The following is a 14,302-nucleotide window of genomic DNA, read 5'->3' on the forward strand; positions in this document are numbered from 1 at the left end:
CACCTTCCCCTCGGGTATTTGTACACGTTAACGAGGTCTCCCCTCAGCCTTCTCTTTCCCAGGCTAAACAAGCCCAGTCCTCTCAGCCTGTCCTCATACCGCAGGTGCCCCAGTCCCCAATCATCTCAGCACCCTCCTCAGGACTCGCTCCATGGCCCCCAACCCCAGAGTCAGTAGGGTTGGAAAAGCCCTCCAGGATCACCTGCTCCAACCACCCCCTACCACCACTGTCACTAAGCCATGTCCCCAAGCACCACGTCCAAGCTCTCCTTGAACACCCCCTTGGCCTGGGGAACCCACAAAAGGGGGCTCGGTGTTGGGCAGGGAGCTTGGTCAGGCCGCTAATGGCTGCCAAAAGCAGCCCGGGGGGTGGCGCAGGCTGCTTGAGGGCTGCACCAGGAGCCTTGTTCGTGCTTGTTTCAGCGCCACCGGGCAACGCTCTCCTCATGTGAAACACAACCGCGTGGGCTGTGAGTCCCGTGGGGCACCGTGGGGCCGGGGGATGAAGCCAGGCGCTGTCTGGGAACGGGGACAGGAGGCAGCTGGGCAGGTTGGTGCGACCGCCCCGGTGCTGTGTGCCCCTGCTGGGCCTGGCGCAGGAGCCGCAGCAGAGCTGAGCAGGTTTCAGGACGGTGCCTCAGGTCCCGCCCCGGTACAAACAGCGGCGACCTCGTGAGCCCAGCGTTGTTCAGGCCCAAGCGAATCCCCACAGGCTCCGTTACTCATTAAGCGGGCTGTCAGGGCACACAAGCGCCACGCAGCGATACGCGGGGGTTTGTTTGCCCTGCGATCTCCCTGGGTGTTTTGTGACACGGCCCGGCTTTGAGTTCCAGCCTCTTTTACACCCCTGCCTTCAGCCGTGGCACCACAACCCCTTCCACCCGCACACCAAAACCATGAGCTGGGCGCCACGGGAGCGCCGCGCCCCTCGCCTGAGGCAGCCCCAGGGAGCTCCCGTAACCCCCAGCCGGGCCGGGACGCAGCTCGGGACACAAACACCTCACATAACGCAGCGCGTTTGAGGTAAAACCTGGTTTATTTACAATAACGTGCTCAATTTGTACGAAACAGCCTTTATTTCCTTAGTTTGCGCCCCCCAGCACTGCCAGGGAGGCTTCTGCCTTCCTCAAAAGCCAGGATTCGCATTGCTGAGGCCTGGATTGCCCGACCCGCAGCGAGGACCGGAATTGAGGCGAAAAACAAGGATTTGAAGAAAATTCCAGGCCGCGAGGCCTCTGCCCCCCCCCCCTCCCGCGCTGCCATCCCAGCAGCCCTTGCGCCTCGCTACGCCCCAGCACCCCCCCCCGTCACGTGACCGATTTGCATCCATAAACACGCGCGCTCTCCTCCCCCGCGCCGCCTCCCATATATGGCAGCGCGCGCGCGGCGGGGGGGGGCGGGGCGGGGCGGGGCGGGGCGGGGCGCATGCAAATCCCTCGGCTCCCATTTGCAGACGGGGGGGGAGGGGGACCGGCGTCAGGCGGCGCGCGCGCCGCGTTATGCAAATGCCTGATTCCCCCCCCCCCCGCCCCCGCCGGGGCCGCGGCGCCGCGGCGTCACAAGGCGCGCGGGGCGGGGCGGCGCATGCGCGGTGCCCACGCCGACGCCCGCGCCCCCCTCCCCTGCCGCCCGCCCGCCCCCCGCCGTGCCCTCACCCCCCCCCCTCACCCTCAGCCCCCCCCCCCCCCCCTCTCCAATCGCCCCCATGCGGCGCTGAGCGGCGGCGGCGGCGGCCCCGGGAGCGGCCCCGGCAGCGGGGGGGGGAACCCGGACGGGCGGCAGCAGCCCGGGGGGGGTGGCGGTGGAGGCGGCGGAGGAGCCATGGAGGGCATGGACGTGGACCTGGACGCGGAGCTGATGCAGAAGTTCAGCTGCCTGGGCACCACCGACAAGGACGTGCTCATCGGCGAGTTCCAGCGGCTGCTCGGCTTCCAGCTCAGCCCCGCCGGCTGCGCCTTCTTCCTCGACATGACCAACTGGTGAGGACTCCGGGGGGGAGGCTACGGTAGAGCCCCCCCCCCCCCCCGGGGGAGGCTGCGAGGCTCGGGGGAGGCCCGGGGAGAGGCAGCCGGGCTCGGGGGGAGGCTGTGGGGAGGCTGTGGGGTTGGGGGAGGCCCCTTGGGACCGTGGGGAGGCCGCCGGGCTCGGGGGGAGGCTGTGGGGTTGGGGGAGGCCCGCGGAGGCCGCCGGGTTGGAGGGAGGCCGGGGGGAGGCTGTGGGGTAGGGGGAGGCCACAGGGCCCGGAGAGGGAGCTGGGGAGGCCGCAGGGCTTCGGGAAGCCGTAGGACGGCCCGGGGAGGCTTTGAGGACCGGAGGGAGGCTGGGGGGAGGTTGTGAGGCCGCTGGAGGCCACGAGGGGACCGGGGTGGCTCCAGGGGGGCCGCGGAAGGCTGCGGGGCCGGGGGGAGGCCGCCGAGCTGCTGGAGGCTGGAGGGGGTTGGGGGAGAGCTCTGGGTAAGGGGAGGCCGCAAGGGGACCGGGGGAGGCTGCCCCGAGCTGCCTGAGGGGGCGTCGGGCCCCGGGGGGGGGGGGTCTAGGGGAGGCCACAGGGGCCTGGAGGAGGCCCGGGGAGGCCACGGAGGGGTTGGGGGAGGCCTCCCCGAGCCCCCTCCGAGGGGGCGTCGTGCCCGGCGGCGGGAGGCCGGTGCCTGCCGTAGGCCCCGGGGTGGAGGCTGGCAGGGCAGGGAGCCCCCCGGGAGGATTTCTCCAAGGCTTGGGCACGGCGTTCGGCCTCACCGCTCCCCCCTTGCGCGGTGCCGGTGGCATTGGCAGCCCCGAGAGCCCCTGGGTCAAAGGGCTGCGGGCTGTTAACCAGTGACCAGCTCCTGGCACCGCTCCTCCGAGGGGACGGAGGGCGAGCGGCCTCGGCGGAGGCAGGGCTGGGCCGTGGCTTCAGGAAAATTGGGGCAGAAAGTCTTGGCCTCCCCGGGAAAGTTGCCTGGGTGTTTGGTGAAGGTGTAACGTCTGCTCGCGAGCTGGGCGGCTCTCAAAAACTTTGCTTTTTGGGGTGTTTGGAGGTTGTGAAAGCTCCTCGGTGCTGTCCCGGGTTAAAAGCAGGAGCACAGGTAGTCAGGGAAGCTGCAACTCGAGGGAAAAAACGCGGGGAAGATGCGATTTAATGGTGGAAAACGGAAAGTAGGAGGGTGTGGGGAGCACAGGGGTGAAGGAGTGGTGTGAAATTGCTGCTCCTTGTTGCCACCTGCGACCTTAAAACCATCACGGCTGGGCTGTGCCGGGATGACCAAAGCGGGACCCTCGCGGTGTGTTCACGCTGAGGATGCAGGAGAGCCAAGTGCCGTGCTTCAGACACAACAACAGTTAACTTACCTAAATCGTCCGTACGTTTTTTTTAACTATATTCCATCAAATCCAGGAAACCTCGGGTTTGAAGCTTGAAATCCGAGTTGAAGCCCTTGATATCAACAGTTGGGGGAGGGGAGAAAAAACTTTCAGGGAACTGTTGAACTAATCAATAGTAATGAGACGACTTCGTAACCTCCTTCCTTCCCTCTTCCTACGGACCTGTAGTGAGCTCTGATGGCGAACGTGCAGCTGCAGAGGGAGCGAGGGAACAGCAAATAACGCCGTGTGCGTTGTAAGCTGATAAATGCAAAAGAGTCTCGTTAGTGTGCAGGGGTTTGCTTTGGGGAAGTGTGTCACAGCAGAAAAAGCTTTCCTGCCTCCTTTGTGTTTTGGTGATAATAGGAATAAAAGCACCTGTGCTGTACGTACTGCTTTGCAAGGTAACGCTGGAGGGTTTTGGGGTGTGTTTTTTTTTTTTTTCCTGTGATGTTCCGTGGGAGAGCAGAAACCTCAGGAGAGCCCCGGGAAGGACCAGGGAGCTCCTAGTGAGGTGGCTGTGTGTAACCGTGATCTTCCCTGTTTGTGTTGAAGAAGCGCTCTTCTTCAGGAACATTTATTTTCTTTTGCAGTATCAGTTTCTTAAATACGGTCTTAGAACTATTTTGTGTCTTTTAGTTACAGTCAAAAATCTGAAGTGGTCAAAGGAACCCTAATTCACAAGGAACTCACAACTTCAGTGGCTAAGCTCTGGGAACACAATAAATTTTTAGTGTTTTTTTTTTTTTGGTGTTTATAAGCCTCGTTGGATGGGTGGGGGGGTGCATAAAAGGAAACGTGACGACGTGGGGTAATGCACGCGACGCTCTGCGAAAATCAGCGCAGGCTGCGGTGTGGTTGCTCCCGAAGTGGGCCGAAAGCCCGGCGGAGTTTTGCCTTTCAGCAGCCCGGGCACGGCCGGGGGTGCTGCCAGCCCTCTTTGGGTGTTCTTGCCAGGATGCTTCGGTGCTGCCCTGCGGGACCGCCCGTCCCCCGTGCCTGTCACCCTGCAGCTTACGGTTCTGTTGTCTTCCTGCCCCGTTCTCCAGCTCCCACCTCCTCGGGATACCGGCCTGAGTGCTCCCTGTCCTTACAAAAAGCCTCGGCCACGTTTTCCTCTCCTGGCAGCGCCTTCCCTTTGTCGTGCCGAAGGGCGCCGTGCACCTCCAGGCTGCGACCCGAGGTGGTGGCAGGCGGCGGCGCCGCCGCGCGAGGGCTGAATCCTTGCCCTGGAATTAGGGCCCGGATCTTTACCCTGCGAATAATCCCTCTGGGTGAGAGCGCCGGGTCGCTTCTCCTGCTGGTAAAGGTTGGGCTCTTCTCCTGGGAGGCGATCTCCTCCCTCTCCGTGCCAGGATCGATGGCTGCCCGCAGGAAATGGCGAGGGAGCTCGCAGCAGGGCTGAGAGGTGCGCTCGTTCGGCGCCCCGAGTGCTCCTCAGATACGCTCGTACGGGTTAATTAGGAACTTTTTTCTCGAGTGCAGCAGGCGGCCCTTTGATGATAATGATGTAGTCACCGGACCTGGAGCTACTTCCTTGTTCTAGGCCTTTGAGATAGCGCGGCAAGCGAGCTGGGCTGGGCTTTGAACGAACCTTTCCAGGGCTATCATTAGGAATTGTGTCTGACGTGCTCAAAATGAATCTCCGCTTCTGGGAGAGGTGAATTGTTTTTAAAACAGCTTTTCCGGGTAACTTGCACGAAAGAATCTGTTGGTCGTGAAGAAATACGAACTGTGGGTAGCCTTTAGGTCTGTCTGTACCTCCGGCTGACCCGGAGCTGCTCGGTGTGCTTTCCAAGTATTTCACAGGCTGGGGCAGCGCTCGGGAAGCTGCCGGCTGCTTTTATTAGCAACACGGCAGAGGTGCTGCAGGTGGAACATACGCATCCTGAGTTTCTGAGGCCGGTCTTTGATCTTCAGGTAAGACAGGTTAAACGCTCGGAGTTGTCTTTTCCCCTGTTATTTAAACGCTTTCCTGGAGTTGGGCCTCCTGTGAGTTGCATGGGGGGTTCCGACCTGCTCCAGCTCGGCTTCCTGCTGCCCGGGCCCTTCGGGGAGTGCTGCTGCTGCTTCAGGGCCTCGTCCCTCGGTGGTTTTTTGGGGTTATTAAAGGGTCCAGAGGTCGGCCGAGAGGTTGAGCTTTCGGCCTAAAACCAGGAGCGAGCTCCAAAGTTGAGGCCCCAAAATATTTCCTCCTCAGGAGGAGAACCGCAGCCGAGTTGCGGGGCGTTTTGCTGCCGTGGTGTCTGGGATCAACCCCACCTCCGATAATCGGGTCCCTGCGCTGTGGCTCCCTCCCCTCCGGGTGCTTTGGGGGGTCCCAGGAGGGCTTTTGGGGGCTGCTGCGGTTCCAGGCGCTGGCTGCTGACGTGCCGGGTGGCTGGGAACGTGTCCGAGCTCGTCCAGGCTCCGTAGTCTCATCCTACTGCATCCCAAACCCCTTTTGGAAAGCCTTTGTGTTCATTTATTTCTTAAAATCCGGGGTTGGTTAGGTCAGCGGGGAACGAATCTGCGCCGGGCTCTGCCTGCGGCGGCCCTGACGCGGGAGCAGGGGTCGGTGGGACCGGGGCACGTCCAGAAAACACCTGGAAAGCAAATTTTGTGATGCCCCGACTGGCCATCAGCAGTAAGGAGTGGCGTAAACGTAAACAGCAGGGGAACTTCGCCCAGAACGTGCGTCTTGTTTGCTTTCATTGCATACTCCGGTAAGGCCCCCTGCGTGGAAGTCATGGGACTCTTCCCAGGCTGATAGGGAAATGGTGTTGGGACAAGGAAGAGGAAACTTCATTCGCTGGAAATTGCACCAAATTTCAGGGTGAGGGGTCGCAGGGGAAGACGTGAGCCCCTTCGGTTCTGTGTAGCTGGGTTTGGGGCAGCTGCTGGTGCTGGGTTTCAGTCCCTGTGTCAACGCAGGTAGCTGCGAGGGGATCCTACCTCGGCAGATTTATTTAATGCTGGCATATTTCAGTAATTCCCGTCTCGTGTTTGTTTACATGCTTTTTTCACTTTTGTTTAGCTGGATTCTGTTAGTCTGGTAGGTGTGATGCTGGTATTTAATTGTAACGCGTCAGATAATGATGGTTTCCATTGCGTTTAAAAAGGAAAAACAGCACTTTATTGCTGTGAACCCAAGGCTTTTTTGATCTATCTGGTGGGGGGAAAAAAAAAAAGGTGTTTAAGGTCCTTTTTTTATAAGGCAGTCAGATCTCTTCTGGAGGTTTTCTTTTTTAGTATGCCTAGAAGAATTTGTAGCTCTGACCTGGTTTCGCCAGTACTCCGGAGAGTTTTCCGTGAAAATAATTATAGGTTACTTTATCTCTGAAAATACTACAGGAGTCCGCCGTAGCGTTGCTGTACGGTGGCAGGGTGTTTGTGTAGGAGTGAGGGGAGCTGGGGTGGGGATCAGCTGCCGGCGGCGATTCTCACATCAGCAACGTGAATTTTGCTGGCGTCGCGATGACTTACCTAACATTTGGGTGTGAGTTTTATTGATCGTGGAGAGAAGGCAGAATATTGGATCTTAAAATTAAAATCGCCGTATAAATAGATGGGGTTTGTCCCTCCGGTGGGCTGTTGAAATTCTTTCCATCGAGTGGATGCGCTTGGTCCAGCGCCCGGCGGTGTTTTAGCTGGGAGGGTTTCGTGCTCCTCCTGTCCTGACTTGGTGTGTCTGCTCAATTCCTGCGTCCTTGCAAGGATGGTGGGATGCCACTCGGTAAAATTCAGCTCTGGGGGTGGAAGCGTGTGTTGGCAGTTGATGTTAGTGGTGGAGCGTGGGCGCTGCTCAGAGAAACACCCCGCGGTGCACCCGGGTGAGCCGTCAGGGCCCCAGGCAGCAGGCGGCACGCAGACGATGCAGTTCCCCCAACGAGGAGCCCCTCGTGCTCCTGGGCTCCGTTTCCAGACCTTGGAGGTGTTCACAAGACAAAAAGCGTTCAGCTGTCCTCCGTGAACGGGCTTTTTTTGACTGCTTTTCTATAGAAGACCTCCAGTTTGGTGTCGGGAAGAACTTGGGCTCGAAGTGCTCGGGCACCAGGGCCGGTAGCGGTGCGTGGCAGCTCGTCACCTCCTCCCAGCCTTCTCCTGCTCGCTGTGCGTGAAGGTTTCGCTGGTGCGACGTACGGAGCCGTCCCCTGGTAAATCTTCAACTCCAGCCCTCCAAGAGCCGAGCGTTGTGCTCCTGTGGAACCGGCGGGCGCAGAGGGCAGACGTGAGGCCGTGCCAAGTCAGACGCGTCAAGTTTTTAGGCATTACCTCTCGGGATATGAATGCTGAGGTGGAATGTGTGGCCTTAGCTGCGTCTGCCCCTGCGCCAGCCAGCCTTTGATCATGAGGTGATACCAAAAGCCAGCTTATTGATCTCGGTACGGCGCTGCACGTTCGGTCTGCTAGAGAGCTTCGTGCAGCCGACTGCATTAAAACACCTGCGGTTTTATTCCAGCTCTCCATTAAACACCAACACCCCCGAAGAACGCAGTCGATCTCTCAAATCAAAACACTGCTTTATAGCATTTTTTTAGATGCAAATAGTTAGGAGCAGCTCTGGTATTGCTGATCAAACGCTTCTGGTTACAGACCTAACGTGCTGCTAGGTTTGGTTTTGTTGTGCGCCGGTTGTGGGGGCAAACATCTGCTGCTGGCATCGAGATCTCCATTCTAGCTTTTATTTGCAGATCTTGAACGAAGCACGAACAAATTAATTTCATTTCCTCTGCCGTTTGAAGGCAGTGTTTCTGCTGATGTCCAGTAAACTAATCAGCTGCTATCAGAGAGCTCCATCCGATGAGAGATGTTGTGTCTGGCTGCGTTTGCTGAGTTTTCCTCTCTTCCTCCACTTGCGAAGTCGAAGGGAAGGCAGGATATAAAACAAGCGGTAGGATTTTTTTTTCCCCAAAACAAGGAACGTAAACCCTCGTTCCCCGTTCATATTAGAATTGTTGGATTTGCCACCAAAAAATTGCTGCGCCACTGCAAGTGGGGAGTTGTGGTGTCTGTGCTTTGCCTTAGAAGGGGTCAGGGTCCCTGCTGTCCGGGTCTGTCTGCTCTTTGTCTCGGTCCATGGGGCTCCCGTGACTTCCCTTTTGCTTACCCACATCACCATAAATCTGAGGGGAGCTTTCCCAGCGCTGCTTTTGCGAATCACAAGCCCAGCATTGATGCTCCTTCGGTTCTGAGCGGGCTGTGGGGGGAATCTCCAGCCCTTGTGTCCTGGAGGAGACAAACCTGGGACAAACCGGGCTTTGAAATCAACTTTGTCTTCCCTGGAAACTTCTTTGGGTTAACTCGGAACTGGTCCAGCATCTGGCCGGGAGGAGATAGTGGGCGGTGGGGAGAATCAGGGCAGGCTGGCAATCCCGTGGCTGCTGCTCAGCGGTGCCTGCGTAGGCTCCTTCGTACCCTGTCTGGGGAGCAGAAAACAGTTTTTAACAGCTTAATTCATTGCGGTGGCTTGAAGCATCGTGGATGTATTCTTAGTACGTGTGAGCTGTTGTAGACTTGGATCTCTGTGCGCGGCTGTCCCCTGACGTCACTAAAAATAAGAAAATCAGAGAATTAATCAGCTGGAAAATGTTTTCTTGGACAGCTTTTATTTAGAGCGTTAAAAAAAAGCACAGCTCATCTCCAGAAAAGCTCAAATATTTGACCTGAGTAATCTGCATGAAAGGTAGACTTCAGATACGTTGCGTTTTTAACTGCAGAGTGTGTTACAATTGTGCCGTGTCCACGTTACAGACCCATCCGGGGTGGGTGCGCGTGGAGCGGAGCTGCAAGCCGACAGACGACTGCAGCAGCAGGAGTTGGGTGTGATATAATTTTAGTCCGGCTGGGCTGCCCAACGTGCCCGAACTTGTTCTCAGACAGTTTCTGTAGCTTTAATCCCCCATTACCCGAACGCAGACAATTATAGATCGGTGACATAGTTTGTGCTGAGGAGTTAGCGCTCGGGGAACCTGCTGCGTGCCGGCAGCGCGCTGGCTTCCCGCTGGGACGAGCTGGTGCCTGTGTCCGGGGGCAGCGGGCAGGGAGCAGCTCCTGCTGTGACAGTCACAAAACATTTCAGCCCAGGCTTCGAGCTCCTGGCCGCCTGCTTTCGGAGGGTTCAGCTGCTGGGGTCTGGGGCTCACGGCAGCGTCGCAGCCCTGGTTCTGCCACTGAGACGCTGCAGGGCGCAGCGAGCGCTCAGCCGGGACCGTGGTGGGGGTTACGCTGCCTCTGTACCCGTTTGTGTGCATCTAAAAGCCTGTTAAAGCGACTTCTTCTGGTGGAGTGGGGCGTCCTGAAAACTCTGTGCATCTTCGGTGTCTTCTCCCTTGCTACCCCTGTGCTGCCCCTGGACGGAGAGCAACGTTGCCTTCAATCACTGCAGGTTCGGAACATCCCCCTTGTATTTTGGAACTGGCTTCCCTCAGCTGAAACAATCAGGTTTTTCTGTGGCTTCGTGTAAGGAAATGCAGGAGCTTCAAATTAGCCAGCTTCCATCCCACCCCCCACCCCCCCCCCAAGCCGTGTAAGTTGAGCTGAAAGCTTTCAGCTTCCCTCCCTGGTCCTTTTGGATCCCCAAAGCCTGGCGAGGTAATTTCCCAGCCTCCTGTTTAGTGTAAGAGGTCAGCTCTGCAGGTAACTGACGCGCACATTTGGCTTTCAGGAGCGGTGTTTATTGAAAGCTACTCACTGATTAAAATTTCCAGTCCTTCAAAATGTCTTGAGAGCCCTTCCACTTAATTGCCCTGTGTCGTCTCCACTGAAAATGTTTGAATTCAGCTCCAGGTAAAAGCACTTCCCTGCGGTGTCAAGTCTCTCCCCCGAGCTTCTGCTGATGCTTCGAGGTGCCTCCCACTTCAGGAGCAGTAAGTAGCTGTTCGAGGTGGCCTAACCCGGAGTGCTATCAGTCCAATTCCCCAGCAGCTGAGGAAATCAAATCCAAAGGGGATGTTGGGTGCCGAGATGAAAGGAGGGGACCGAGGTTTGCCTCACTGGGATGTGCTCCTCAGGCATTTTGAGTCTCTCCCACCTGCATCACGCGGAGCTGTTCTGTTATTTAGGAGGGAGAAGTTACCCAGCTGCTGCGCTATTTCTCTTGCACGCCTTTGGTTTTAGCAAAGGGTGCCTTGTGGGGTGCCGGGGTGCCCGGCTACCTATTGCTTTGGGGGGCAGGAAGGACCTGTGAAGGGTGAGAATTCAGTCGTGGAAGGAGCACAAAGTGCTGCCCAGAAAGCAGTAAGTATTTAGCCCCGTGTCACTGCTTAGCTTTTTGCACTGCATCTTTCCGGAGGGCAGCACCGGAGCTGTGGTTCCCGTGCCAAGAGCTGCCTGTGGGTGCTGAGGGCGCGCCACGCTCGGACACCACGCGTGGGGTGCTTCTGTCCTCAGCCCCTGCGAGGGAGAGAAACGCAGCCTGGCACTCGCTTCAGCACATCGCTCTGCACAGCGCAGTGACAGAGTCCATTTGTCAGAGTGCTTTCTACTTGACTTAATCGTTGTCCTCAGCTCGCTGTCCTTGCATGATACCAGGGCTGCATCCTGCATGAAATTCAGAGTCGAAGGCACTGCACTGATTGCTTTTGTTTTTCCTGGCAGCTCAGGAAAGTCGCTGCTGGGAGCCCTCACCCGTTAGATCCTAATAGGTGGTAGGAGAGGGCAGGAGCCGATAGGAGCAAACTGCCTGCTGCATTCTGAGCTGAAGTGGCTGCCTCGTTGTAGTTTGGAGTCATCAAAGAATTTTATAAGAAATGAAAACTTGTAGGTTCCTATAACAGTTGAAACGTTAATTATCAAGCTGTTGCTTTCTGCTGGAAGCGGTACTTAGGAGTGGAATTCCCGTGTCGTGAAGACCTTCAGAGAGGCAGCCTGCGGGCTGGACGGGATTTTTCCCCGTAGTTCAGAACTTGAAGCTGCTGGATGGAAAATAAAACCAAAATACAATGCACGTGTCCTGTGGAAGAGGTGCAGGAGGTTACGGGCGCCGGGTGGTGCAGGATTCTTCCAGCTCACTTTCTCTACCTGTTCTGAGCGTGTTTGGCAGGACTCCTGCCGTCCCTTGCCCTGCGTGCTGCAATGACCTGCTTGTTTCCTCCCAAGACGCCCACGGAGGCATGGTGGTGATGTGTGGCAAGAGCTGAGCCTTTTCTTGGTAACAGGAGGACGAGGTGCTGTGCATGTGCTGTGCTTTCTGCAGAAGGCAGGGGTGAGTAAGCCTCAGTACCTCGGTTTCTTCATTCTCATACCCAAGAACTCAATTTTAAAACACCACACCACCACCAAGACACGGCCAGTTACCCGGGTGCTGCTGCTTGTGTGCACCAGGGCTGGGTTGCACGAGGAGCCCTCTGCTTTGTGAATCGATTGGGAAGAGTTTCTTTTATTTCTGAATACTGCACGGGGCGACCTAGTTAATGGGGAGTAATTACTGTCTAAATATATTGGTTTAACATAACAAAAGGCTGTCTGGAAAAAAAAACCGGGAAGGGAACGAATGGCTCAAGATAAACCACCTCTTTGCAAACACTTAAGAGTTGTTAAGGGACATCTCCAGAGCTATTAGCAGAGGAGGTTTTAACTTCGCTGTCGTAATTTAGCTCCTGAGGCTTGAAACAAAGCGGCAGAGCGGAGGAATGGACTTGGAAAGGGACACTTTCTCCGCTTCTGGGGGCAGTAGTTTGCTGGGAAAACACCGGATGGGTAAGTCGGGATGCCTTTGGAGAGGAAGGAGCGGGATCCCCGTAGTTAGAATGGGTCTGGTACACACAGCCGTAATCTTTATTTGCTGCCTTCTGCCCCCCCTCTCCAAAACCTTTTTGGACTCGAATCGGACGTGGCTGCGGTGACTTCGTGGGGAGTCCGCATCCCGTGGGACCTGCTCCGGGAGTACGGCAGAGCTCCGCGCCGCTGCTGCCCTGAACGGGGGAAAATTGCTTCATTTCGGCACGGAGGGCCTGGCACCTGGAGGGCTGTCCTGAGACAGAGGCAGAAGCACGGGGCGTCCCTGTAATTAGGATAGATCAGTCACGTAAATTACACCGGCTGGGCTTGGCGTGCTCATCTTACAGCTTGAGAGCTGTCTGGTTTATAATAGGAATTTATCTCATGCGGAGGGGCAGCGCGGTGCGTGTCGCACCTCGGAGGGAGACGAGGCAGGCGCGGGTGCGCAAGAGAGGCCTGCAGCCGGTAACCCCTTCCTCTCGGGGGCTTGGCTCCGCGTTCCTGTCCCCAGGTGCCTGCGCTTCCAGCTGGGCATGAGGATAAAGACACAATAATAACAGCAGTAGATGCACGCAGGCGAATTTCAGGGTCTCAATGCAGGAATAAGGAAAGGTGCTCGCCTTTCCGTATTAAAATCTGCTGCTGTGTGTGCGTTTAGTGGAAGGAAGGAGGCAGGGGGCACTTGTGCTCGGTCCCCACGGTGCAAATCACCGGGCTGCAGCTTGCTGCGACCCTCTGCGGGTGGTACCTGCTGCCCCGAGCAGGGGGCTGCCTTCATACCCATACCTGGGGCTGCCTTCACACCCATACCCGGGGCTGCCTTCACACCCGCACCCAGCCCTGCCTGGGGGTAGGGAGCGAGGGGCAGCGTCCCTTGGGAAGAGCCGAGCCGAAGGCAGCGCGTCTCTGCTGCTTCGTGCCTGTTGTGTAAGCGGGGAGCGTGACCGCAGCGTGAGCGCCGCCGCGGGGATCTCCTGCAGCCGCCCGGCGCCTATCTCCTCGGGTCGGCTGTGTCAAAGGACTCCAGTGTGGGGCGGATTTGCTTTGTCATCCTGACTTTGGCTCTTGCTACTTTCAATTTCTCTTTGGTTTCTGGAAGCTTCCTTTTAAATTCTCTAGGGGGAAGGCCGGGGGGGGGTATCAAAGCACACGCGGGTGCTGACCCCGACCAAAACCTGCGGCGGTGACCAGGACGGGGGCAGGAAGGTGGCTTTGGGATGCCCGATGGCAGAAAGGTGGCAAAGCTGTTGTGTTTTTTTGTTGTTCTTTTTTTTGCCACGTGCTTTTCCTTGGTTAGTTTTTAACTAAAGGCTGCAGAGGGCCGGAGCCGTTTCCCAATGGCAAAGCAAGCAATGAAATATGACCCAGGGAGGGGAGGGGAGCTGGCAGGCAGCCTGTGTGCACAAATAGCCCACTACCTTTTGGAGCGGGTTTACAGCCAAGCAAACACAAAACAGCGCAGGCTGCCTTGCAGAGAATTACAGAAGAAATTTCCCCCGTGGAACTGCTGTTTTCTTTCTTAATGCCAATAAAACGTCGTTACTCCCGATCCCAGAATCGTAGCACGCAAGGATGGTGCAGGACGTCGGAAAATGGGTTTGTGTAGTAGTGGATTAGGGAGAGAAAGAGCTGTGTCGCTGTCTTTGTAGCTCTCACAATGCCTTTTGCCTCGGATCGCTGTAACACAGGAGGAAATTGTCGTGAAAACTGAGCCCCAGCTCGTTGCGTTAGCTGGTTGGGCGAGCAGGAGGCTCTTGGCACGGCCCTGCTGCGAGTTATGTAAATCTCGTGCCGTGTATAAGCAACAGGCGGCTGGTGACGTAAAACTGAGCATTTGTCTCCGGTTATTGGCTAACGTGACACGCACCCTTCCTGCAGCATTCGCCCGAGCTGCATGTGTTAAATATAGCCCCGACACTCCGAGGTAGAAAACGTCTCGAGCTGAATAATGGCTTCTGGTCCGAAATTCAGTGCTCTAAATGTGGGAGTCCTGCAGGGAGGCTCGTCTGTTTCCCTGCTCTACCCAAGCCTGTTGGTGTGTTGGCAGCAAAAGCTCTGGTGTGGGTTTGTAGGGTTTGCCGTGCCGGGCAGAGCGCCCCTCCGGTGCCGCCTCGTGCCTTGGCTGAGCTCTGGGAGATGTCAGGATGTCAGCCAGCACGGCGTCATCTCTTCTGCCGTCCTGGTGGCTCGGGGGACTGGTGCATCTGTTGTTCAGGTGTCCCCCTGGCACGGGTGGCGCTCAGATCTACGACTGCCCCCCTCT

General features: G+C 57.3%; 1 protein-coding gene across 1 annotated transcript in view; it reads left to right on the forward strand.

The window, feature by feature from the left end:
• The first annotated feature begins 1,699 nt into the window (after positions 1 to 1,699).
• The window catches only part of ILRUN (inflammation and lipid regulator with UBA-like and NBR1-like domains), a 29,740-nt gene continuing 17,137 nt past the window's right edge, over positions 1,700 to 14,302 (forward strand). Inside the window, exon 1 of the mRNA XM_035569138.2 lies at positions 1,700 to 1,979. Coding sequence (XP_035425031.1) covers positions 1,822 to 1,979 — 158 coding nt within the window. The 5' untranslated portion in view covers positions 1,700 to 1,821. The remainder of the gene's footprint in view (positions 1,980 to 14,302) is intronic.

The sequence above is a fragment of the Cygnus atratus genome, chromosome 24 (assembly GCF_013377495.2).
Source record: "Cygnus atratus isolate AKBS03 ecotype Queensland, Australia chromosome 24, CAtr_DNAZoo_HiC_assembly, whole genome shotgun sequence".
Classification (NCBI taxonomy): Eukaryota; Metazoa; Chordata; class Aves; order Anseriformes; family Anatidae; genus Cygnus; species Cygnus atratus.